The 26,871-nt window shown below is 48.3% G+C and overlaps 1 protein-coding gene across 1 annotated transcript in view; it reads right to left on the bottom strand.

Annotated features, from left to right (window-relative positions):
• LOC135237476 (integrin alpha-5-like) overlaps positions 1–26,871 on the bottom strand; it is a 51,502-nt gene that overhangs the window by 5,503 nt on the left and 19,128 nt on the right. The window contains exons 3-27 of the mRNA XM_064304632.1: positions 23,545–23,645; positions 22,867–22,990; positions 22,708–22,769; positions 22,551–22,596; positions 22,270–22,395; positions 22,037–22,081; positions 21,758–21,801; positions 21,411–21,467; positions 20,475–20,527; positions 19,331–19,539; positions 18,946–19,137; positions 18,794–18,839; positions 18,213–18,326; positions 16,600–16,655; positions 15,979–16,136; positions 15,470–15,607; positions 11,305–11,372; positions 8,331–8,481; positions 7,457–7,549; positions 7,112–7,191; positions 6,676–6,756; positions 6,308–6,413; positions 5,759–5,917; positions 3,584–3,691; positions 592–705 (exon numbers count right to left, since the gene is read on the bottom strand). Coding sequence (XP_064160702.1) covers positions 592–705; positions 3,584–3,691; positions 5,759–5,917; positions 6,308–6,413; positions 6,676–6,756; positions 7,112–7,191; positions 7,457–7,549; positions 8,331–8,481; positions 11,305–11,372; positions 15,470–15,607; positions 15,979–16,136; positions 16,600–16,655; positions 18,213–18,326; positions 18,794–18,839; positions 18,946–19,137; positions 19,331–19,539; positions 20,475–20,527; positions 21,411–21,467; positions 21,758–21,801; positions 22,037–22,081; positions 22,270–22,395; positions 22,551–22,596; positions 22,708–22,769; positions 22,867–22,990; positions 23,545–23,645 — 2,531 coding nt within the window. The remainder of the gene's footprint in view (positions 1–591; positions 706–3,583; positions 3,692–5,758; positions 5,918–6,307; positions 6,414–6,675; positions 6,757–7,111; positions 7,192–7,456; positions 7,550–8,330; positions 8,482–11,304; positions 11,373–15,469; positions 15,608–15,978; positions 16,137–16,599; positions 16,656–18,212; positions 18,327–18,793; positions 18,840–18,945; positions 19,138–19,330; positions 19,540–20,474; positions 20,528–21,410; positions 21,468–21,757; positions 21,802–22,036; positions 22,082–22,269; positions 22,396–22,550; positions 22,597–22,707; positions 22,770–22,866; positions 22,991–23,544; positions 23,646–26,871) is intronic.

Genomic DNA, 26,871 nt, shown 5'->3' with positions numbered 1-26,871 from the left:
ATAACCTGTATAACACGGTTCTGGCACTCATTCATATCTGTGACAAATCCAAAGAAAGATTTAGAAGGGCACTATTTATAATCCAGATTGGAATTGTATATTGGGATTGCCACATGTCTCCAGGAGAGGGCGATGGTGTACCAGCAAAGAGCAGCGAAGCTTCAAACCCTCTCTCACAAGGTCACTTTGGCATTTCGATCCCATGGGAACCCCAGGCAGAATTTAATGGGTTTTCAATGCACTGGCAGAAACTAGTCTTGGACCAGCTTGAACCATGGTGAGAAAACAAGGTGTACTTTGGGTGTTTGAGACCAGCTCCTGGATCCTGCCCCACACGCACCAGGCCAGAGGTGGAAAATTCAGGTTCGTAAAGCAAAAGTCCTCCGCAGTATTTTGATCCAATCACAGCTATTTGGCAATTAGCACAATTTCAAAAGTCTCGCTTGTGAGTTTCTCAAAGACGCTTTTATGGCACACGTTTCCTGTCCCGTCTGTGAGAGAGGCATGGCATTACGGAACACGCAGGAAGACGCAGACAGACAGAAGCATTACGCCCGCCCCCGCAAACAGGCCCAGGTCACACCCCCTCACCTCCATGAAGGTCTCGGCCCAGATCCGGGAGCGCACTTTCAAAATGGCGCTGGTCCCCCTCTCCAGCAACCCCACCTGGCATCTGAGCGTACAGCAGTCCACGCCAGGACACGACTGCAGAGAGAAGACCTGCGTGTCACATGACGTCTCCTCCGCCGCGCAGCGGGACAATCACGGGTTCAGCCCCGTTTGGACTACGACCGAAACTCTGGCAAACAACCCTTCGCCACGAGCAGGTCCTGCTGACAACATACTAATACACAGTCCGATGGTGTACAATGAAAGAGAGGTGTGCGGTGAGAGGAGGAAATGAGAGGAAGTGATGTAGAGAGAAAGAGTGAAAGGCGGGAGAGGGACAGAGGTGAAACGGGCTGGAGGGAAAGGTCGCCAGGAGAAACGAGAGAAAGATAAGCTGTTTTCTGTTAACAAAAATTATAATTTAACAGAAACACTGCCAACCCTGGACTCAGTTCGCATGTCCTCACTGCAGCCTCTCTGGGCCTTCCCGATGCGCAGTCTCTCTCTGGGCCTTCCCGACGCGCAGCCTCTTTGGGCCTTCCCGACGCGCAGCCTCTTTGGGCCTTCCCGACACGCAGCCTCTTTGGGCCTTCCCGACGCGCAGCCTCTTTGGGCCTTCCGACCGCAGCCTCTTTGGCCTCCGCGCAGCCTCTTGGCCTCCGACGCGCAGCCTCTTTGGGCCTTCCCGACGCGCAGCCTCTTTGGGCCTTCCCGACGCGCAGCCTCTTTGGGCCTTCCCGACGCGCAGCCTCTTTGGGCCTTCCCGACGCGCAGCCTCTTTGGGCCTTCCCGACACGCAGCCTCTTTGGGCCTTCCCGATGCTCAGCTTTGTATTCTGAATATTTTCCACCTAACCTCTGTATTGCTGAAGCCAAAGACACTCCAATTTCAATATTCTTATGAATATTCACAAAGAACCCCGACCACATGCAATACCGTAGCAATGCAAAGCAATACAATACAACTCCATTGTCCACGCAAAGTGGAAAGTTGTGTTTGGCTTCACGTGACATGACAGACAGAAGGCACATAAAAAACACTTGGGAAGGAGAAAACTAAACATCCTTTTCATAATACTGCGTGCAAGAGCAGACTACTGCAGCGCATGACTTGAGTTCAAAATGCTGATTGCGCTCGGGATGAAAGGCTTTTTAAAAACATTTTTTTGGAACCCCTTGGCACTCAAGAGCCTTCCGGAGTTCAACGAGTACCATAAAATAAAGCACCGTGAATTCTTTTACCAACCGGATGCCTCGTGTCACGAGATGGAGAGGTAAAAAGGAAAGCAGGAGCTGGCCATCTGGGTTATCTGTAGAATCTCTCTGTGGCCACACTCCAGCCAGGGTCTCTGTGACCTCTGACCCCGACAGAACCGAGGGAGGGGTTTAATCCGGCTGCCACCAATAAAATCATATCCCTGCTCCTGCAGTTAGAGGTGAAGGGTCGGCGTTTATGGTTGAGCTTCAAGAAGAAGCTAATTCCCGTTCCTCCCTGTTCAAAAGACCAAAGATCTCCAACTCCAGATACCCTGGCCGTCGAGCCCGTTGGCGACCGGCAGCGGTCAGCGAGAGGGAACGCGAGCGCTGGTGCGGATCTCTCTGTGGTCCTGCCAGGGCGCATTCCTGAGCCCCTCTCCGAGCCGAGCCCAGGTGCGCGTTTTTAACTGCCTTTCATCCTCCGCGAAACAAAAGCCTCGCGCGACCTCAAACAGCCTTCCACAAAAGGCCCAATCACGCACAGCAGATAAACAACGGCAGTTAACCAGACGGGAACGGAGCACAACGACCCTTTACTGGCTCGGGTACTCAGCCAGAGAGAGAGAGAGAGAGGGTGAGAGAGAGATATGAGAGACTGAGAGAGAAAGAGAGAGAGCTAGAGAGAGAAAGAGCAGGAGTTAGAGAGAGAGAGACAGCTAGAGTGTGTGTGTGTGTGTGTGTGTGAGAGAGAGAGAGAGAGAGAGAGCGAACCCCCACAAAGATCTCCCGTGGTGGTCTCAAACTGTCTCTACTGAGTGACAATAACATTATTGACTCACTGTTAAAGGGACGGTGTTTTCTGGAGTTCTTGATATTTTCAGTTTTAGTGTTTTTTGGGGGATATTTTAGACATATATCTACACAAGTTTCTGATGACCTCATGGCTTTACAATGGCTGGTATAGGGGCATTCATAAGTTTGTGGTTAAAAGGAAAAAAACACACCTCAGTGTATTCAATGCTCCAAATAAGCTTACACAGCAACATTGTGCCTCCTTGGTTATACATGTATATATTACCTGATTAAATTAGAAAAAATTACATATCTTATTTCCAGTTGGAACTGCCCCCTAAGGCACATGCAACATGAGACCAGTGAGATCAGGGAAGCACCATCACGACATAAAAATATTAATGTTTATAATTGTGAATAAACGCTGTAAAATGTATGTATTCCTATGTACAGCCTCTGAAAACATAACTTTGCTGAACTGTAGAAGGTGCATAAAATATCCTTACCCATGCACAACAACTGCCTGGGCCAGCTGTCTCTGTAATTGTGACTAAACTAATTTTTTTCCCCCCAACCAAAGTAAACTCAGACCGTCTACCTTGTCTACACAGGGTTGTGTTTCGCATTTTTGCTAGCACATGCCACGGCCAGACAATGCACTGCATGCTATGCAGAACAGCCAAACGCACACTGAAAGTCTACACAGGGCTGCCAAATCCTGTTCCTGGAGATCCACCGTCTCGTAAGTTTTCATTTCAACCCTAATTTGGCATGCCTGACTCCACTAATTAGCAGTTCAACAAAACCTCCAGCTGTGTGATTTGTCAGGATTGGAGTGAAGAAAAACCTACAGGACGGTAGATCTGCGGGACTCGGGTTGGGCAGCCCTGGTCTACGGTGACGTGTGGCGGGACTGCAGTGATCTACCGGCAGGCACACATTCCGTCACCCTCCCCTCCCCTCCCAGGAGCAGCAGAGCCTCTCACCAGGTTGAGCAGCTGAGACAGCTGATCCTTGCGCACCTCCCTCCTCTCGACGTGGTGCTCGGGACCGGGCGTCGGCACGGGGGGCGTTTCCGACGGGGACTTCTGGAGCTGTGAGGGGGGGGCGGAGACACACACACGCGGGCCTCAGCACAGGCACACAACACCGCACACGCGCGCAACAGGCTGGAGACGCAGGCGCGCGTGAGGGTGCTGCCATCGTCGAAGGTGCGGTCGGCTCACATCAGCACTCGCGTAAGCGGCCAATGGAACGGCTTTCGATGGGCGCCGCACGCAGCTCCGCGGTGACGCCCCCGCTGAACCAGGCAACGGTGAACGAGGGCAACGCTGGCAGTTTGTACATTTCTACCAGGCAGGAAAAGGGTATGGTTACTGCTCTGCAGCCAATCATGCCCACAGGCAGGTGGTAATTAAATGTATGTTTATTACACAATCACCAGAGACCAATCAGGGAACTGGGATTGGGTTCAAGGGAAGGTATATAGGTTGAAAACAATGGAATTCGTTTGGAGGCCCGGAAAAATCCACCAATCTGCGCTTGTCAGCAGAAGGCAGTGTTAAAAAAAACTCTTTCCAACAGAAGTAAGGGCTGAAAGGGGATCAGATGTACTGAGCATGCTCACACTCTTCGTTTTAAACAGGAGTCACAGGTGGAACTCAGTGTCTGTGTCAATGAGAAAATAAGAATGGATCATTTAATAAAGTTACTAAAAAAGCTGTCAAGCTCAAATACACACATGCAGGCTTACACACACGTGTCATGCGTGGTTATGAACATACACAGAAACACACACACACAGACACACATATTATGTGAACCCACATATGTATGCATGCATGCGGGCACATGTTTAAATAGGAGAATTACAACCAGAACAAAAATGGCTACCACATCTGGTACAGTTTATAGCAACATCTCTCTTCTGTCTTATGCGCGCGCGCGCGCACACACACACACACACACGCACACAGTCACGGAGAGAACCTGTAGTAAACGACATTGGACTGAACTCTGGCAATAAAGACAAGCCCCAAAAACAATACGGAGCCCAGATGAATGGAAATAGGAGTGTGTGTGTGTGTGTGTGTGTGTGTGTGTGTGTGTGCACACATGTGTGTATGTATGTCTGTGTGTGTGTGTGTGTGTGCGTGCATGTGTATGTATATATGTCTGTGTGTGTGTGTGTGTGTACATGGGGGGGGAACCCTGTGCGTACTTCACTGAGCAAAGAAGAGGTTCACGACCAAAAACACGGTCTGAGAGAAGGCACTGAGGGAGAGAAGCTTGGCACGCTGCCCCCTGGTGGAGCGAGGCCCGGGAACACTGCGTAACACTGAGCACAGCTGTGTGACTGAGCACGTTGGAGCAGCGCATCCGTGTTCAGTTAGACGGGCACGGGCTGCAGGCCAAACGCCCGCACCGCCAGGCCAAAGGGTGAAGTGGAGGGCGAGAGCCCAAGTGCCTGGATAGCACACTGTCGTATCACAGCAAGCCCAACACTGTCTACACCTTGACACCATCTACGTGTTCATTAACACACTCGACAGCTGTGCAACCATCACTCTCATTCTAACACACCTCAACACTGTGCAATCATACCTTACTAACAACCTCAACACTGTGCAACTCATACACTCTCATCTCTAACACACCTCAACACTGTGCAACTCATACACTCTTACTGCCAACACACCTCAACACTGTGCAACTCATACACTCTCATCTCTAACACACCTCAACACTGTGCAACTCATACACTCTCATCTCTAACACACCTCAACACTGTGCAACTCTCATACACTCGCATCTATAACAGACCTCAGGAATAGAATAGTCCTCTGAATTTGTGCGGCAAAAAAGGCCACAGTCCAGTCTAAGCTCTACGGGGGAAATCTGAGTGATTCCTGTCAACACATCATACAGCAGCATTTATATTCAATGTGCTAGGAAGGCCACAGCAATGTGCTCAAGTCCCAATTAGATTTAAACACGCCACTGGGGTCCGTATTCCAGCTGTTCTAAGAGCTATACCACAGACCGAGGGTCCAATATAATGCTCATGCAAGGTCTCTGCAGCCTCACACAAACCCTGACCATGGGCCCCGGACCCTGGGCCCCTGCCAAAAGGCCCAGAAGGCTTCTGCGGGAGCCCTCACCTTGAGCCGCAGGGGGTTGAGGGTGTGGGCTGTGGTGCAGTTGACAGGCCCCTGGGTTGTCACCTCCAGGGGGTACATCAGCCAGTGATCCTGGACTCTCATTGGACAATGCAACTCCAGGAGGGTGTGGCTAATCATGCTCGGCCCATTGTTCACCAGCTGGGAGAGAGACAAGGCATGAGCTAATCCATCATGGATGCCCGTGAAATGAACGTAAGGAAGTCAAATATAATACTAAAAAAGGGAAGGATAAGGAGAATTAGGATAATAAGGTTAAGGATAATTGACATGTTCAGTGTCAGTAAAAAGTGTGAAAATAAGTGCCAGACTCTATCCTGGCAAACATATTCAACAAAATCTATTAATATTCAACAATTAGCATGTCAAATTTAGCCAACTTAACACGGTAAAGAATCTGCGCAACCCTTCGGTAGTACCAGTACAGATGTGCAAACTGTTAAGGTGCCTAACTGACACACTGGACTGTTCAGTCACATTTTCTGCAGTTGGTCACTCTCAACCCTTGACCCCTGACCCTTCCATCCCTACCTCATACACATGCTGGACCAAGGGCCCCACGTCCTGCTCCTCCTGCAGTTTCTTAGTGACCTTCCAGTTTGGCGGAGGGAAGATAACCTTGTCTGGACGAGAGACCCTTAAAAATCATAGAGGAATAGTGATTTAGCAAACACGGACAAACACCAGTTTCGTTGTTGAAGGCACGCAACTGAAAGATGGCCAATCATGACTTTGTAAAGGAACACTGGCTGCACTAATCTGATTTAGCTGAAAAGTTTGTCCCCGGGGCCTGAGCATAGTTTTCAGTTAGACTGCAGTTACGACGCACAGAAAATGCTAACTGCATGTTAATGTACTTCAGGAAAGGTAGCGTAGCACCACGCATTATGCTGACTCACCCCTGTAAAATAACGTCCGCCATCACAGCCACCTCCAACTTGTAAGGCACTACGTCGCTCCGGGAGTTATTCTCATTTTTACTGAGACAGAGAGAGGGAAATCGTGAGTTTTTGTGGTTGCTTGCGGTTAACAGTCACCGCATTTAAAAAAGAGAATGTTGTCGGTTAGAATCTTCTGTGGGACCCTCCTGTAACACCCTTGAGCAATGCATTTGTACTAGAACTTCTTTATTAAATATCCACCCGAAAATTTATATCAATAATATAACAAATGTGAGCCAAGTAAATTACTCTAGATAAAGGAATTTTGAAAGCAAACATAGTGTATCGTAGTGGTTTGAAGCTTATGATGACACTCCATGCATTCTCTACTCCACAACAGTTTACTGTTCGAGGAGCATTAATGAGCAGGTAATACAACAGCATGAATATTCACCTGCGTATCTGGACCTCAAACTGTACTGTCCTGCGCGTGTCCTTCAGGCGTGGAACAGTGAAGCGGAGACCGGCCCATAGCTGTAGGGTACACGCGCACACACACACACACACACACGTACGCATACATGCATGCACCACACGCACACACGCACACACACACACACACACACACGCGTACACACACAGACACACACACAGGCACACACACATACACAGATACACAGACGTTCACACACATATTAATGCACACAGACCCTGATGGAGAAATGCGTACACATTGACACAGTTAAACACAGACAGATATGTACATTGACACAGCACCAAGCCACACTCGAGTACTTACACTCGTGCCAGATTTCATGGGGTTGCCCAGGTCACAGCTGACATAACGGGTCTGGTTCTCTGTCTCATAGCTGCAGGTCAGCTGGGACAGCGTCTGAAACAACACACAATTAAGAACATAATACATGCACACACACAATTAAGAACATAGCACACACACACACACAATTTAGAACATAGCACACGCACACACACACAATTTAGAACATAGCACACGCACACACACAATTAAGAACATAGCACACGCACACACACATTTACGAACACAGAAGAAGGCACACTTCACAGTGAAAACATTGTGTGAAATCCCACTCTATTGCCCCTTAAGACAATGTTTTCTTGTTGGAATTGAATTAATGATAGGAAGCAAATTAATGTCATGAACTCAGGGTGGCTTATGAGTCATTCAAATCAGTTTAAAGTGCACATATAGACACCACATGACTACTTAGATTCATAATTAAAATCTCGCGCCAAAAGGAATTCAGTTTATAGTATATGAACTAGTATATTTCTTAAATTAGAATGCATTCATTTCAGAACTTCTATTGCACAAATATACCTTAATAATATGCCATACATAGACTACATAGTATAATAAACTAACAGTGTTATACAAAATAAACAAGAATATAATGAATTATATATAATAATTATGTAATAATTATAGCCATATATTTAGTATGAACTTACCACACAGTTCACAAGCCCTTTTGCGGAAAATACTTCTTGTGTACATTCCACACATTTTCTGTTCTCTAAATCCGAGATACGTGTGATTTCTCATATATCCCCATAAGTTTTTATCCGGGTAACACACGCGTTTTAACGGGCGCTGGGTCCCGGGTGCGAGGTGTGGAGGCTCTGGCACTCACCTCGTTGTTGCGGGCGATGCCGCTGTAGTCCGCCTCAGGGGGCAGGGCCACGTACAGCTCCGCCTCGTAAGCCCCGCCCTCACCCTCGTTTCGGGCGTTGAACGTCAGGGTCAGCGCGTTGTCGTCACCGAGGTACGCTTCCTTCCTGTCGCTGCAAGACACAAAATGACAAAAGTCGGTTAAAATACTTTTTCAACTTTTTTAAAAAAAAATTACAGGATTGCTGTTCGTTATATAATGACTCAATGCTAAAAGGTTCAAAGCAAAAAAAAAATGTTTGTTGAAATGTTTTCAAAAAATCTTTGTTTGAGAGGATATATTGTTTCCAAAAATATGATTTAAAGACAAAAAGTATTAAAAAATGTATTTGCCTAATGTGCTGGGATAAAACTAATCAAAGAAATCAAATTACCAGTGTGACAGAGTCATTTTCTCCTTAATACCCCCTCTGCCACACAACGGACACCTTCTGACACTCTTCTGATTAAACTCTAACAGAGTACATATGACTTAACACTGACCATTTTACTGTGTATATAGGACATCTACTTTGACTTTACACTGTGTCCCAAATACCTGAATAATTACACAGTAAATGCAGAGATTGGTACAAGATGACCATCATTTGCATACATACTGCCACAGTACTTTCAGCTGTGAAACCCGTTTGCGATTGCATTCAAAGTGTTGTCCTCCGCCTGACTTGACTACAGTCACTAAATTAAATCGCCATAAGCCCAATCGTTGGTGTGATCAACATTACAATTGTTGACCATGATCCAGGCTGCTTGATTGTAATTCAATTGCCTAGAGTGAGGAACTCAAGATGGCTGCCATCCACCTGATGCCTTTGATCTTACCCCGAGCCAGGTAAGAGCACATAACGCACGAGCAAGGCCCAAACCTAAATTTTATTCCTCTCCCCCCTCTGTGCGCTTCACCGCACAAAGCCTCTGAGCTCAGCAGTGGGACGTGACCCAAATAACACCACTGCCATTTGTCTCAGGAAACCCACCCCCCCCTTCCCCCCCATGCCCCCTCCCGCCGAAACTCTCCCGATGCAGAAACACGGCCGTGCAGCCGATCGAGCTGCAGAACAGCACCCCCCCCCCCCCACCCCTTCCCCTTCTGCCCCGCCCCCACTCCGCGAACACAGTCAGAAATTCCTTCTAAGGGCTCCACAGATGATTCCAATTACACCCAGACCTCATGAAGTCACACAGAGGAAGCGAGAGAATCAATATCTCAGACACCGGCCCTCAGAGAGCAGAGAGAGGTCCTCAGAGAGCAGAGAGAGGTCCTCAGAGAGCAGAGAGAGGTCCTCAGAGAGCAGAGAGAGGTCCTCAGAACAGAGAGCAGAGAGAGAGATCCTCAGAGAGCAGAGAGAGGTCCTCAGAGAGCAGAGAGAGGTCCTCAGAGAGCAGAGAGAGGTCCTCAGAGAGCAGAGAGAGGCCCTCAGAGAGCAGAGAGAGGTCCTCAGAGAACAGAGAGAGGTCCTCAGAGAGCAGAGAGAGGTCCTCAGGGAGAAGGCCATGCAGTTGATGCATTTTCTGAACAATGCAACAAGAAAAGAAAACAATACTCCCAAAACCAGACCTAGCGTGTTTCACTGAGAACACGTCCCCAGCAGCAAGTGTCTGGCAGAATCTCTTCAGTGGAGACGGCAGCAACAGATATTATTTTCAGGACACATTCCTGAAAACAGATTTAACTCCTCTTTTCACACACACACACACACACACACACACACATGCACACACCATTTTCTCGAAGGTACTGACACAGCTCAACATGAATCTCACGAGGTAAATGTTTTGCGATGAAAGGCCAAACGAGTTTCCTCCAGTGAAGTTACTGAACAAACATCTGCCCAGTCATAGCTTGTAAATAACTATCACTGCCTGCGATAAATTCAAACAGACAAATGATTATTAATCATAAATTTTCAAAGACTGACACCATGAGAGAAAGTGCTGAGCGCCAGATGAAAACAAGACAGAAAAAATCAAGAAAAGAAATATGGAGGGCCCCGTACGCCAGCAGTCTTTAATCGCAGCTCGCCAGAACCTTCCTCAGAGGCCCTCTGGCACGCCATTCCCCGCCGTTTCTGCAGCTACCCCTTTCACCCCCCTCGCGTGCGCTCTCCCCGTCCGTTCCACCTCTCTCTCACCTTCTGTCCTCGCACCTGTCCGCCTGCCGCCCCTCCCGTTCCCTTACGTGCGTTAGCCCAAAACGCGAAGCGCACCCTGTGGCTGCTCCGGGGTCGCCGGGGGGGTGTCACCAAACTACTCCTTTTCAAGTCTAAGCTTTGTGAGATAATCAACAAAATACTCAAATTGCCCCCTTGTGTGTTTTATAGTTATTACATTAACAACAACAGTAACAGAAATTGCAGGGGGGTGGCGGGGTGATGGCATGTAAGCAGACATCAGGAAAGACGAAGAAACAGTGAACAGGAAAAATACCCCAGCCAATGTGGAGTGGCTATGTGCTGTCTGAAACAGAAAAGGGGGGGGACGTAAAGGGAGGTATGCCGTACGAACAGAAAAGGGGGCGAACCTAAAGGAAGGTGTGCTGTATGAACAGAAAAGGGGGCGGACCTAAAGGGAGGTGTGCTGTATGAACAGAAAAGGGGGCGGACCTAAAGGGAGGGGTGCTGTATTAACAGAAAAAGGGGCGGACCTAAAGGAAGGTGTGCTGTATGAACAGAAAAAGGGGCGGACCTAAAGGAAGGTGTGCTGTATGAACAGAAAAGGGGGCGGACCTAAATGGAGGTGTGCCGTATGAACAGAAAAGGGGGCGGACCTAAATGGAGGTGTGCCGTATGAACAGAAAAGGGGGCGGACCTAAAGGGAGGGGTGCTGTATGAACATAAGGGCTCTATACTGTAGGTCAGGACCTAAAGCGAGACGGTACTGTACTTGGCCATTAAAACAGGCTGGAAAATTAGTGAGTTAACAAAACTGAGACTCACCCATGAACAGCCAACTTCAGATCAGGCACACAAATGTTATCCTCCCCACAATCCAACAGAATCTGGGCCTGAAAGGAGCGGGGGAAAGAACAAGACTCATGTCAATGTAGGACCGTCAAGAAATATGCTTACTACTTACACTGTGGCTGACACTGCAGTCGTCAAGGGTTGGGGAACGTGGCCTGTAACTCAGAGGTTGCAGGTTCAAACCCCAGGGGGGACACAGATGGTGCATTTGTCCTAAATATCCAGCTGTATAAATGAATAGCATGAAATAGTGCAAGTTACTCTGAATATGAGGGTGTGATAAATGGCTAAATGTAATGTAATTGTTCTGCAGAGGCAATTCTTTATTGGACCATGTACTGGGCCTGAGCTTGCCTTGCCAATCCAAACACAGAAGAGACAGACTTACTCCAGGCTGTAGGAAATTCAAACGTGAAGGGAGTATTTAGCAGAAACTGACCTTGGATTTTACTGCTATGATTTTATTTCAGAGACCTGGTGCACAGTCAAGCAGCCTGGATCATGGTCTTAATAACTCATTTCATCTTTCCCCTGGGGGGATGACCCTCAACCCCCCGCATCCCCCCCCCACACACCCCTCAGCTCCCTGCCAACCCCCCCTCCCACAACCACCAACTTCCCATAACAAAAATTGAATACTCTGCAGCATATAGTGTCCTGTATATGGATTTATATGTATAAATATACAGTATTTCACAGCAGTGTATTTTTGGAGAAATATATTGCCTTTTCACAAAGCAGCAATCATTTTAAATGTACTCATATAGTATTAAGTATTGCAATAAAACATTTTAAATTAAATATTAAATTCAGTATATTCCATTTCTCTAGGGGTCTGTCTCCAGCAGACAGATCCTGCACCGCAGCGCCCTCTAGCAACAGGCAGGAGGAGCTGCGCCTGTCACCGTCACCCGGTTCACAGGGACACGCTGGCACACCGCACGCCGTCGGGGCACGGCACCACCCAACACGCCACCCAACACGTAAAGAGCGCTTCGATCAGGGAGGGCAGAGGAAGGGGGGGCGACGGGACGGAGGGGAGCGCGGAGGCGTCATGGAAACGGGGAGCGGGCGCGGGGACGTACGCGCAGCAGGGTAACCGTGACGATGATGAGCGGTTGACCATGAAGGGAGAAGGGGGGGGGGGGGGTCTGGGAAAGTGCGAGCCCGCAGAGGCAGTTCAGATGAAAGCCTCGGGGCTTCCCTGTAATTAAGCAAGCGATGGATTCTAATTAGGGAGGCGGGGGCAGGCCCTGCTGCGAGCTGGGCCGACCCCTGCGCAGGCCTAGGCTCAACTCTCCAACAGGAGGAGAGAGATGTCTCAGTGCGTTGTCACGGCAGCACGGTAGAGCGAAAAAAGCAGGTGGCACTGGGTGTTTGAGTGCGCTAGCCTAGCATAGCATAGCTGCATGACAACACAATCAAGTACCTTGTTTTCTCATTGAAACCCCACTGTATATATATATATCTGACCAAATCTGATGACAGGCTAACACATCACAGCTGTTTCCAAGACCTTTCACTAACAAGATTTAATGCTGAAAAATCCCACAACACGTAAACTGCTGCTCTGCCGAGCCTACGTCCAGAGGAGTCCGAGTCTTCCGTTTAAACCCGCGGTGAAAACGCTTGTTTTACTGCGTTCATATTTATTTCACAGCTGGGAAATACCTCACGTTTAATCACAGACCTGCCGGTCCATTAATAACCCAGAAACGATTTAAATACAATCAGGCAACAGCTGAACTACAAACTGAAACAGCGCAACGACATTACACACTACATGCACCTGTATAAAGTTTCCTAAGACAGTAGGAAGACAAGTCATTTTTTCCACTCTAGGGGACGAGTCTCTGGTCTTAATCTCAGGAACGGACATTTAATAAAAATTTAGAGAATAGTCTTGAAAATAGTTTCACGGCAACATGTTTTTGTTGTCCAAGACGTGTATTATGTCAAAAAAAATGTAAGCACCTTCATTCTGTCTGATCTCAGGAGGTTATAACACCTAGCAGAAGCTCTCAGAAATATATATTAATAAACTTAATAGCCAATATCCCATGTTCCTCTTGGTCAAAACCTAGTATATGGTCAGGTCAAAACCTAGTTTTGGACCGACCGACCAATGGTGCAACTTCATAACTCGGACGACCAATCGTGCAACTTCATAACTCGGCCGACCAATGGTGTAACTTCATAACTCGGCCGACCAATGGTGTAACTTCATCACTCACTCAGTCACTCAGTCACAGTCATTCACGTTTGTAGGGCTGGCCCCGCCGCTGCGGTCCAGCCGAAAAGCAGCGGAAAGTTCCTGTTGAGAGGCGAGGCGTGAGTCGCCCCGGCGCCCCGTCGCGGCAGCATGTGGAAGGCATTACGCCGCCGGAGAGCGCCGCGAGCGCGCGGGAGGGTGAGAGCGTGCGGGTCCCTCCCCACACACGCTCCCGCACGCTTCCTGGGCTGCCGTGCTAACGGCGAGGCCCCTCCCCCTCCGCGCTAGCTCCCGCACTTCCTGCGCTCGACACAACCCTCTCTCCCTCTGTCTCTCGTTCTCTCTGGTTTCACCTCCCCCGTGCCCGTCTGTCTCTTTCTCTCTCCTCTCCTCTCTCTCTCTCTCTCTCCCACCCTCTCTTTCGCTCTTGCTCTCTCAGTCATACGTACTGCGGTCTAACGTAGATCAATGGCGATCGCAGTTTCCACTGTAACTCCCAGAGAGAAGTCACAGGGAAATGAGAGAGGGAGAGAGAAAATGACATAACATTTCATTACAGCGCTACACTGGGCCACTGTCTGCTCCCAGCACCCTAATCACCAGGCCTCGTTTAGTAATGTCTGGGGAAAGGCGTGATCAAGCGCACCGCGGCACGGCCCTCCCCTTGAGCCCGACTCACACCTGGCAGGGAAACGCTGGTAAAACTCAAACGAGGTCAGAAGGGGTCGGAACCACGAGAGGCCCCCCCAGAAACGCCCCCCCCCCCCCACCAGATCCCAGCGCCATGGCGAGCCTCCCCCGTCACAAACCCGTCCAAAAAAGTGAATCTCGGTGGAACGATTAAAAGCCCTCCACCGTACTGGCTCCGAATTTTCCTGTTTCAAACGGCTTCCCAGACTGGCTGGACCGTTTCCCAGGAGCCTTTTTTTTTAAAAGGTGGAAAAAAAATGAAAATAAAAACGGTCTCATACTACTCAGCCAAAATGACTGCAGTCATCCCTGAATGGAGCAGGAGCCAATCAGCTCTTAACTCCTGCTGTCGGACAAGGTATGAGCTATAAAAACACGAGCTGGCTATGTAAGCTAAGCTTTTTTCTCGTGTGCTTAAAGTGGTATTTCACTCCTAGTTTAGCAACATTTGCTAGTATGGTAAATAAAACGTTTTACAGGTTATTTCCTTATGGACACAGTTCATCCTGTACATACAACCTCTAAAAGGTTCAGTGTCAATAACAACTGCATTAAGATTTATTTGTTTTTTTATTTCACAGATATTTCATTACAAGCTCATGAGGTTGGACTCTCTCTGTCGACTTGCTTTCATATTGGATTATAGCCCTATATCTGACAGCCTGGAGCCTGCAGCCAAACACTGTAAGTAGCCAAAGAACACAGATCAAAGGAATAAGACTGAGGTAAGAAGAGGAACTTCAAGGATTTTACTTATTCTGTTGCCACGTGCAAGCTTGGTCAACAGCAGGGGTCCTCAACCCTGATCCTTGAGGGCTGCTGTGTGGTGCTCTTTGTTTCCACCTTAAAATCAGTAACCTACTCAGACCCAATAAACCAGGTGAGGTAAGCTACATTACATTACAGGAATTTAGCAGATGCTCTTATCTACAGCAACTTGCACAACTTTTACATATCATTTACAAATGTATCCATTTATACAGCTGGATATACACTGAAGCAATGCAGGTTAAGTAACTGAGCTCAAGAGTACAACGGCTGTGTCCTACCAGGGAATCGACCCTGCGACCTTTGGGCTACAACACCAGTTCCTCACCCATTATACCACACTGCCGCCATAATTGTGTAATCACCTGTGCTTTAGTTGATCTAAGGTTGAGAATCCCTGGTCTACGCTATCAGGCCGGTAGGTGAAGCAAGACCACAAACTCTTCAGCGAAGACGACCGCAAAGTACCTTCTGTTCGACGAGCTCGGCGCCCTGGTAGTTGATGACGGGACGCAGGCCGTGGGCGTCAGCCGGAGCCCCAGGGTTGAGGCTGAAGTTGAGGGAGACGTAGATGGAGGAGAGCTTGTCCCGAAACTCCTTCTCCTCCTGCAGGCAGTGAGGGCATTACCGTTAGGCTTAGCAGCACCGCAGCACTGTCTGGGTGCAGGGAGGCTTCAGAGAGGTACATAAGGTTGTAGTTCACTTCATTGGTACTGTAATGACCACGTGAATTAACTCATGTAAATCTCTATGGAGCTTGAAGCATCGATAAGCTTTACAGATACGTAAAAACATACTAGAAAGGAACCCCAGAGTGTGTTCACTTGAGTGTACCAAGCCCAAGAAGTCAATGATACCTAGAATGATGCCTATGTTAAATGCTATGTTAAAATGCTACGTTAAATGCTATGTTAAAATGCTTGGTATGAACAACCAAACCCCGGCCCAGGGCTGGATGCTGTGACAGAGGTACTCACTCGCAGGTAGATTTTGGTGTCCTGGCAGACGCGCGCCCCGTTGGCCACCAACAGGGTACTCCGCATGGCGGGCTGCTGGCTGTGCAGGAACAGAGACCTCCTCACCGCCCCCCTCTGCCTCTGCTTCACACTGTCCAGCTGCACCTCCATCACAAACTCTGCACCGTGTGCACGCACACACACACACACATGCACACATACACACATGCACACAACCATGCGCACACACACACAACCATGCGTGCACACACACAGAACCACGTGCACACAACCATGTGCACACACACACAACCAGGCACACACACACATACACAACCATGCACATACACACAACCAGACACACACAACCATGTGCACACAAACACAACCAGGCACACACATGCGCACACACACACGCAAGTGCACACAAAAACAAATGCACACACACATGCACAAACATGCACACGCAAGGGCACGCACAAACACACATACACGCGCACATGTTGACACACAGGCAGCAGACACACACACACAGACGCATAGACATTAGTTTCTGATTGAACTTGAGCGTGCATCTTAAGGAGGGCCACTGAAAAGAGAGGACGCTGAATGAATGGTAGGAGGTCTGTGCGGGGTCCTCACCCAGAACAGCCGGTAGGTGCTTCCCAGCGGCATAGAGGCAGAAGCTCAGATTCACACTGAAAAACAAACAGACATCACGATCGCTTAGCAACACTTCCTGACCGAGCTGAACGCTCAGTCTTCCACATGCGCCTTCAGTGCTTTCTAATCATTATAAACTTTATAAGGCAGCCATGTATCCACTTATACATAAAACATTTATGAGTTATGACTATGTTAAAATGGCTGATATACAATTAGTATTGTCAGCTCATGACTAGAGAGAGTAAAAAGAATAGTGCCATTTTATGTGGTGTGAGAGTAATGCTATGACGAATGATATGGCTTTGTGTTTTGTACAGTAGTATTGTGGGTAATGTAGTGCAGTGTTGTATAAGTAATTGGGAATTGGAAACTGCAGTAAATTCAGTGCATTTCCAGGGCTGCTGCAGGAAAAGAGGGACTGGAAGCAATCAGCCTCTTAGAGCATAGAACTGTGAACACTGCAGGGTTGGGGACTCTCGCTGCTGAGAGACTGAGAGGCTGTGGGGTGGAGCTCTGAAACCCATGACGCTCACGGACCCCTGCAACGAACAGTCCAAACCCTCCCCTCCTTACCCCGCCCCACTCTCTGGTCAGAGTAAGCCAGAGTGCAGTGTGTGTTTCGGCATATGTGCGTGTGTGTGTGCGTGTGTGAAAGGGAGTGTGTGTGCATTCGTGAGTCTGAGCATGAGTGTGAGCATGTGGGAGAGGCTGTGTGTGTGTGCTTGTGTCTGTGAGCATGTGTGTGAGAGTGTGTGTGTGTGTGTGTGTGTGAGAGAGAGAGAGAGAGTGTGTGTGTGTCTGTGAGCATGTGTGTGAGTGGGTGTGTGTGCGTGCTTGTCCTTATGTTTCCCAGCTGTGTCCCATTGCCAAACAATATCTCATTCAGAGCACATGCCAACCCCTCCCTCCTTCCCTCCCACCCTCCCTCCCTCTCTCCACCTCTGCTCTCCCACTCAGTCTGTCTGTCACTGCGCAACACAGGCTAATCAAGGCGCACACAAGGGCTGCTTGTATTGCGTAAAAAAGGCCAGACTGCAGAGCACACCCTTAATCCGCAGCACCCACCGCCGTCCTCCATTCCGTACCCTATTCTAAATGAAGGGGTATCAGCCCGTAGGCCCAGACGAGAAGCACATCTCCAAAGCGCAAACTGCACTACGCTCCCCAGCTATTTGGCCATATTTCCAGTAGCAAAAATGAGTTCCGCCTCCCAATGCGTGTAGTAGCACGGAGGCCAGAGACTACGCTGCATCCTGTCCTGTTATCTCTCAGTTGACATGTCTCTTTGGCATTAGGATACATGTAACTTTAAAGGACCAACTGTACTGCTGTCTTCAATCATGCACACGGGCTTTCATAGGCTGCAGGAAATATTCACTAAAAAGAATATTATTCATTTTATACTTCCTGTGCCATATACACACACACAGTGGAAATAAATTCTGCATCATAGCTGAACATTTCCAGTATACTTCAGTGTTTCATTAATCTAAAGCAGGAGGTGGTTTGATAACTGAAGCTGAAATACTTCTGTTGCGTAGTGAGGAAAGCATCCCAACCAATGGGGGGCTGGGGGTGTGTCCACGTACCAGGACACAAATGAAGTCTCATTGCCAGTGGACACCATGCAGGTCTTCTCCTCCGGATTGATCATGCTGGGGTACACCAGAAGGGCGGCGCTGGCGTTCACGATGGGCCGAGCTCTGCGGAACACAAGCACAAAACCCAAACGTTATCACATATTAAAACACGTACACCGGGGGCCTCTAGTGGCGCAGTCCGTAGAGCGCTCCATCCGCAAGCTCAATGCGAGCCGCGAAGTCGGCGGTACGAATCTGACCGCCGACCTTTGTCACCCGTCTCTCCCTCTCTCTCCTCCTAATTCTTCCTGTCTCTCTACACTGTCCTATCAAATAAAGCTGAGAAAGCCCAAAGAAACCGACAGCACAATCTCAACTTATCAAACTTATCATTGACACAGCTTTACTAACACTAGTCACATTAAAATTAAAGTCAAGGGCTGGGATTGAATCACTCACCCCCACCGCCCCACCCCACAAACAAGCCTAGCTATTCACAAATTGACAGCGATATCGACAGCAGCCCAACAGAGCTTTAATAATGACAACTGACTGCAGCTGGAGTTGGGAGTATAGTGAGGGTCACTCACCTGTACAGAACCGCCTTATCAACTCCAAATGCGCCCACCAGGAGATCTGTGTGAAAACAGGTGAACCATCATAGATGCATTTGTTTTTTTAAAAAGTACCTCCGAAGAGCCTCAGAATGAATTAAAGAGCCGCTTTTTTCCGCAGGACTCACCGGGGTAGCCATTCCTGTCCAGGTCTTTGTTTCCGCGCAACGAGAAGCCGAAGATCGCGGGGAGGGTGGCAGAAGCCCATTGGCCGGCCAGCACCTGAGAAGGCGTGGCCTTGAGGCCTCCCGCGTGTCCGTGGTAGATAAGGACCAATCCCTGCTGCTGGTCTCCTCCAAAGGGCGATCCGACAGCCACATCTGGGCGAGGCAGGAAACAGTCCGTAAGCCCCAGAAGCAATCAGTCACTCAGTCAATCAACATATTTTTTTTTAGAAATCAGAAAGCCCGTTTGAGCCGACGCGTGATCCTGCAGCCATCTTGTTCGGCCCCTCTCAGGATACCCCACCAGCACCCACCCCACCCCCACAAAACCTGACCCTGACGTCCTCACCGTTGAACCCATCCTGGTTGAGGTCCCCGAGAGGAGCGATGGAGCTCCCGAACCTGCTGCCGAACTGGGTCCCCGTCAGGGAGGGGAGGCCGGGCGCAAAGTCCAGGGCCCCCCGCTGCAGGTAGACGTAGACACGCCCCACCTCCTCCAGCCGCCCGTCCGACCCCCGCACCATGAACGTGGGGGCCCCCACCAAGAGGTCCTCCAGGCTGGGACGGCAGCCAGACACACGCGCAGAAACAGGTTGAGGTTATTAACCCGATGGGCATTCCTCCATGCTGCACAAGTCTTAGTCGCACTACATTAAAAAGGCCTCGCACACAAGTCACAACTGTGCACTGATGTCAAAGACAATTGTAACACTGGCATTCTAATGACAAAATAAAAATATATTCAGAAATACTAGATATAACAGATATATTGTTATTAGTTAAAGAACACGCAATAATATAGAATAAGTAAGCAATTTAAAAGTTTGCCAAAGCAAAATCTGCAGCAGCAATTTTGTAAAACTTACTATGAATGGTTCTTCATAAGAACAATATGCCTCCATCAAAATAGCAAATATCACTTTCATAAGCACTCATAAACATTCATAAATTCTTTGATCAATTAACACAAATAGGCATATAGAGCACTGATACGCTTATGCAGTAAGTGACATTACCATGCCATAGCAACTGGAAAACAACATATGAATGTCTATGTAGTGCTGAAGCAAGTAGTTCTTACAAAGGATTTACATAGCCATTGTGAAGGTCCATTCAGAGAATATTGGCAGTAATTTTACAACTATTCAAGAAGTTGCACATTCAGATCATTCATAGCAATGGAATAATATTTATTTACAATACAGAGAAGTATTACTGCCAATTTGTCTTCTTATTATAAGGTTACTGCAGCCAATATCCACAACCCTGCAATCTTCAGCTACTCCTGAAGGAATCACAACCAGTGATTTACAAGCATGAGTGCAGTTTAGCTGTGCGAGTGAGAAAGTAGCAATAAAACAGGTGGTGTCATGGGGGTTTAGGTGATTGCCCATGACACAGGATCTACAGGAGGAGGTCTACCTCCCCCCCCGCCCCCGCCCCCCCACCGCTCCTCCCGCTCTTTGCTGACAGCCGGCTGCCCGCTCGCTCACCCGTCGTTGTTTATGTCGGTGGTGGCCACCGCGTAGCCGAAATAGGAGCCCATCTGGAAGAGATCAGAGCCCAGATCAGGGGCAATTACAGCGGGGGGTGCAGGAGCATCACCCCCCCACCTCCACCCCCACCTCTCAGCATCACCGCCTCCCAGCCTCCCAACATCCCCCCCACCTCCCAGCCTCCCAACATCCCCCACCTCCCAACATCCCACCGCCTCTCGCATCATGCCTCCCAGCCTCCCATCCCACCTCCCGCCCCCAGCATCAGCCTCAGCTCCCAACATCCCACCCCCCCCCATCACCGCCTCAGCCTCCCAACATCCCCCCCTCCAGCATCACTGCCTCCCAGCTCCCTCCCTGCCAGCCTTCCTCTCCAACAAAGAGTAGTATCTGTACATAGAGGTAGAGATAAAACACAAACCATAGCAGCATTCTGACAGTAAAGGTTTCAAAGTGATAATCCCAAGCTACCTCGTGTTAAAACATTTCTTTGCAAAAGAGAGGGGTGTCTTTCAAGATGATAATGCCTCTATCCACAGCTGAGCAGTTGCCTGGCGATTTGAAGAGCGTGACACTGACTTAATCTGTTTGTCATGTTCTTCTCAGTCACCATTTAGGCATTTATGGGACAGTGCCAGGGTTCAGCATTAAGGTTTTTTTACACTTGACTGGCCAGACAAGTTGGCCATGAATCTACTAGACCAAACTACAATAGAATAAGAATTAGATAGACATCCTCGTGTCCTTAGGAAAACAAATATTTAGATCCTATATATTCCATATAAGCAATTACCATAAAAACGCCTTCTTTTAACCAACTAAGCAGTCCTTGCCAACTTTTACCTGCACATTAAGTTCTTCAGGATTAAATCACACTGCACCATGCGCCACGCTGTTACTGAATCTGCACTGAAAACCAGGCCGCACACTCACCTGTTCACCGGTGAAGTTGAGCATTGACTTCATATCGGTCCCATTCAATAAAGACACCTGCAACGCAGAGAGCAGAACACAAGCACTTAAAGCTGACACTATCAACGAAAGCCATCAAGATCTCAGGAACAACTATGACTTGACAACCGAGGCTGCTGACTGCATATGTCATTTCATAACTAATAATTTCACTTTAAATGCACTTTTCAAGATTACATTATTTGTTGTCTCCATTATAGTTCATGCATTTCCTCTCATTCTGTTATCCTCTCTGGGTAGATTCAGGTGGTTATGTAATCGCACAAGGCACCAGAACATTGAATTTGAGGAAAGTTGGTGGTCCTTACTAATCCAAAGAGCAACAGTCCTTTCGGGACACCGGTCACAAAATCTGCAGGACACAAGCGCAAATAAAGTAAGTAGAACACCAGGAGAGGATGGCCGAATCAATAATTTTAACACTGAGAGCCACCGAGAGCTCGAAACAAAGCCAGCTTTCACCAGAAAGCAGTTAATTAAACACGGCCGCAGACTCGTGGAGTAACGCGACAACAGCCTAATTGTGTGGAAACGCAGGTCCACACTGTAAACATTGTGCAGCAAAAAAAAAAAAAAACCTCAGTTACCTTCAATTCCATCTCCGCTGAACTCGCCCACCGCTACAGAGTAGCCTACAACAGAGGAGATGGCAAACATCACGTGCTGTGGAAATGCGCCAGCAGATGTTACAACACAGCAAAACACGAAAAAACCAGCTGTTTCTGAGTAAAAGAAAAGCTGCTTCGCTCAGCAAGGGCAGAGAGTGCAACAATACGGAGCACCAGAAGAGCACGTGCACAGCAGGAGCGGTGGAGTTTACCCAGGTAGCTGTCGTCATAGGTGCCCTGCACCTGTCGTGTCTCCACCTGCCCCGCCACTGACAGCAGGAAGTACGAGGGGTAGTACGCCTTGACGATTTCCTCCTTTGAGGCCGAGAACAGCTGACCTGGAAGGGAGGGAGAGGAAGGGTCAACCAGTTGACCTCGTTAAATGATAAACCCCTTTGGTAGCTTGGAGAGGTTTGGTTTAGCATTAATTCCACATACACAAACACAGATAGTGGACCACTATTTGACTTCCTTGCTGATGTCCCGGGCTTACCTTGCCAGTAGAAGCTGCCCGGACCACCAAGAACGACTCTCCCATTCTGAAACACAACCCAAGGCTGGTATAAAGATCACGCTTGGAACTTCAATACCCAACAGGCCCCTGTACCTTGTACCAGGAGCTTAGCAGTCACAATGCCCAGCAAGTTTACCTTTGTAAAATCAGCACTGAATCCTCCTTGACAGTAGCCTTGGCCAACTGGTCCAGCTCTCTCTGTGGTATGGGGGAGGAGAGGAGAGGTCAGGCTGGGGGAAATATTGGGATATACTCTATGATCCTTCACCTGAACTCCCCCAAGGACATGGCGCACCTGTACGGCAGGGAGCGTACTCCACGAACTTGGTGAAGTTATTGACAGAGAGGTAGCAGGTCCCCGTGGCGTCTGACATGGGAATGTCCTCTTTGGTTCTCCAGTAATACAGTGGAGCACAGGCCTTGAGGGAGAGAGGACCACCATTTACACTGGAAAACCTCTGATGAAGAGACTCAAAGAAAACTGGCTGAAGAACCAATGAATCACAACTCAATAAAAGAAGGCCACTATGGCTTTCTAGGTTCGTTGAAAGGCTAGTAGTCGGACCCAAGAATGAAGACTACTAGGCTTTTAAACTTTGGACAACTAGGATACCATTGAAAATGCAAAGTAAAGGCGATGTCTCTAGACCACACCTCAACAAGCGGCCTAGCTTTTTAGTGGAAGAGCAAGGCTCGGCTAAAACATACAGCAAGCAAGCCTTACGGCTTTTCAAGAACCCCCCGCTCCCCACAGTATGTACCTTATATAGACAAGCATTTGTGGGAAAATGACAATTATTTGTTTCCAACATTAGCATTTACTGTACAACAGCCTTAGTTCTAGGTGCAGGCAATTGAATGCTCCACCTTAACCATCTTTTCGACATACACTACACGGCTAAAAGTATGTGGATGTCTGACGTCCAACATCTCATTCAAAATTATGGGCATTGGCCCTTTTAATTCAACCTACCAGGATGGTGTTGCCATGGGATCTCACTGTGGCTCCAAACCACTGATGGGACTTGAATTCCACTTGGAGGTCTGTGCCATTGACGTAAGAACTTTGATCTCCTGAAGATGGACACACAAATAGAGAATGCTTGAAAACCTTTTTGGCAAACCTGGCACACCTGCAAACAGCATAAATTCATATCCACAAACTCCACTGCATTATCTTCAAACCACATTGCATTCACATTCACAAACTTCACAGCATTCTTATCCTCAAATCTCATTGTGTCCACAAAACAAATCTTCACAGCATTCTTATCCTCACACCAGATTGTGTTCACATCCCAGATATTTACTACATTCATATCGTCCAAACGGCCTCACGTTCAAATTCGCAAACTTCACAGCATTCACATTCTACCACTTCACCATCTTCAGCCCCAAGATGTAGGTCATGACAGGGTCCTTCTTCCTCTGCACTGAATGTCCCTTGTGGTGAATCCCTCATCTATGCACAAGTGTGCTCTTTATCGCACAGCCATTCCACATTGAAACGCGCGGCTAAAAGCTAAGACCTCCCGAGTTCGCATGGACATCCTAATGAAAGAGCAGCCGTTGGGCTCCCTATGTCTGAATGACCTTGCCAATGACCTCAGAGCTCAGATTCCTCCAAGGTCGTTTTCTGTTCGCTTTCAGCCGGCTGAGCCAGAATCACGTTATGACCACAGAAAACAAGAGAAAACTCAAACAGAAGATTTGATTAAAGTAGCCTTACATCATCCCCCCCCCCCCCAAAAAGAAAAGACCCCGTCCAAGAAAAGCAGAAGTCCGGGCTTGCCTCATCCCCGCCACCCATCCATCAGGCCTCCCAGAGGGCTCCTCCCTCCTCTACAAATTTAACTGTCTAGGAGCAGAGCAAGAAAGGATGGGGATTAAACCTTTAGCAGTCATGCAGGGCTCCCCTCTCCACAACTAATCAGCAGCCACGCAGGTCTCCTCTCTCACACGGCCAATCAGCGGCCATGCAGGGCTCCCCTCTCACACAGCCAATTAGCAGCCACGCAGGGCTCCTCTCTCACACAGCCAATCAGCAGCCATGCAGGGCTCCCCTCTCCACAGCCAATCAGCAGTAATATGGGGTTCCTCTCTCACACAGCCAATCAGCAGCAAAACAGGGCTGTCCTCTCTGACAGCCAAGCCTGTCCCTCTTTCTTACAGCAAGCTCAGTGAATGGCAGGTCAGGTCATATGGATTCCATTTATGTGGGAAACATTCACAGAGGGACAGGGGAGTAAGCTGCTCACACAGGATTCCTTCATATGTCAATACTGTGGATTTTCTCACTAAGATTACTAAACATATGAGCTAGCCGCTTAGGATATCTGTTTGATTTTGACAACCAAAATTATGCGCCAATCTTGTGTGAAACGTGCCACACAAGAAATTCAAGTCAAGGTGTTTCTAGCATAGCAGGCACTGTACTGCTCTCTCATGATAAAAACCACAGAGATAAGTTGAAAAAATTAGGTTAAATTGAGTGATTACAAAGCAAACACAAGAGAGGTGTGAACTTGATGGAGCACCAATGAACAAAAAGGATGCGTCTTTAAGGATAATTTTCAATTAAATAAGAAAATGTTATTTTCTTAGCATGGAAGACAGCTTCTGGCTGGTCTTACTGCAACAACATTTTCACACTATTGTCTGAAAACAGGTTAGCGTCCACTCAGATTCTTTCTGCATGTGCCCTTGAGTCCTCTGACATGATTTTATTACAGTGTCAAAGCCACTGGGTTTAATTCATCCAGAATGACACCAGCAAGTACAAAGTGCTCCTTCTGATAAGACTTCAGGACAGGCGTGCTATTGCAGCCAACACGGATGCCAAATCACGAGTTTGAAATAAGTCCAGGTGGAAAATATTAGAAAGGTCACAGTGCCTGATCACAGCCTTCTCTCAAATGGCAGTTTGTCTTCTTTATAGGACTAGTGCTATTTTAAAAGCACTTCTTTTCAGTGCAAAACGTGTAAAGATAAAAAGTGCAGTTGAAGTGCGATACTGGCACCCATTCAGAACAGCAATCTGCAGAAGTCACACATTAAGATATCTGATCCATTAAGAACACGCTGACTTTGAGTGCAGTCTCCTTTTTTGCCTTCTTTGTGGGCTTTTTACATGAGAGTCAATAGGGGAGGGAGAGATTATGTACCTCAGCAATTAATTTATCCAAGTCTACAGTAGCTGGTCTTTTGACCAGTAGTGAACCGTTACTCTGGGAGACAGAGAGGGAATGAATGTGACCAATGAGATTAGAGGCGGGTCAGCCAAGGAGTGTAAAACAAAGTCAGATATGTTGCGCCCCTCGAAAAATAGAACATGCTTCAGCGAGAGAATCACACAATTCAAGGATTTGTGAGGAGATGAAGATCAATTCCATCTAGTCTGTGACAGTGTAAGGTTTCCCAGGTGTAACCCACCCAGCATGCCTGCTGTGGTCAGCCTCACCCTGTCAGCTTCCTCTTATTTCACCACAGAGAGGAACTTTTGCTTTCCATCCTAATGTGCGGCCCTGTTATGATCTCCTAATGTCATGACGGCGTTTTCTGCAGATATGCTTTCATGCGTGTGGGTGTGGCCACCTCCACCACAAGCCTGAGACCGCCCCTTTCTGGGGATGACTCCCAAATCCAGTTCGACTTCACTTAAACAGAAGCGCAGCTTTAATTGGCAGGTTTGACTTCTTCTGAGAAATCAATCCTCGAGGGGACGACAATAGATTTTTAATCAGCCTGGCTATCTTTGTTTAGATAACCTCTACTTGTTGGTTTTGGGGAGCCCAGCTTCTTCGAGGTATTGGTCTGTGTCATCAACCTCATTCAGAGTATATAATTGACTTGCAGACACCCTCCCCACTTCCTGTGCATAGCTACGATCTGCCACACCGCCCCCCCCTACCTGCTGGACATGTCTGTCATTGCGGCCTGAGACTTTCACAGTAAGTGGGATGTAGGAGGAAGTGAGATTGGGTGGGGGGTTCTGCATAGGAGGGGTGAAATGGCCAAGAGGAGCAAATGGCTCATTTAAATCTGTGGCCCTGGGGCTGGTGTTGACTGTAGGGGGGGGGGGGTCACTTAGACTGGGGCCTTTCAGGTTCTTCACCGAGTACTGTTATCAGATTGCCCTTATCTGATGGAGAGCGATTCAGATGAAACGGGGGTGGGGCAGCCAAGGGTCTCCCATAACGAGTCTGGTCTAATTAAAGCAGTTAATTACAGCAGTGTGCAGCAGACCCTGCCTCGGTGAGGCCTCGCATTATTACAAACTCAGAGGAGGCTGGCGAGGGGG

Source organism: Anguilla rostrata, chromosome 13, assembly GCF_018555375.3.
Source record: "Anguilla rostrata isolate EN2019 chromosome 13, ASM1855537v3, whole genome shotgun sequence".
Taxonomy (NCBI): domain Eukaryota; kingdom Metazoa; phylum Chordata; class Actinopteri; order Anguilliformes; family Anguillidae; genus Anguilla; species Anguilla rostrata.
This window is presented reverse-complemented; position numbering and strand designations above follow the sequence as displayed.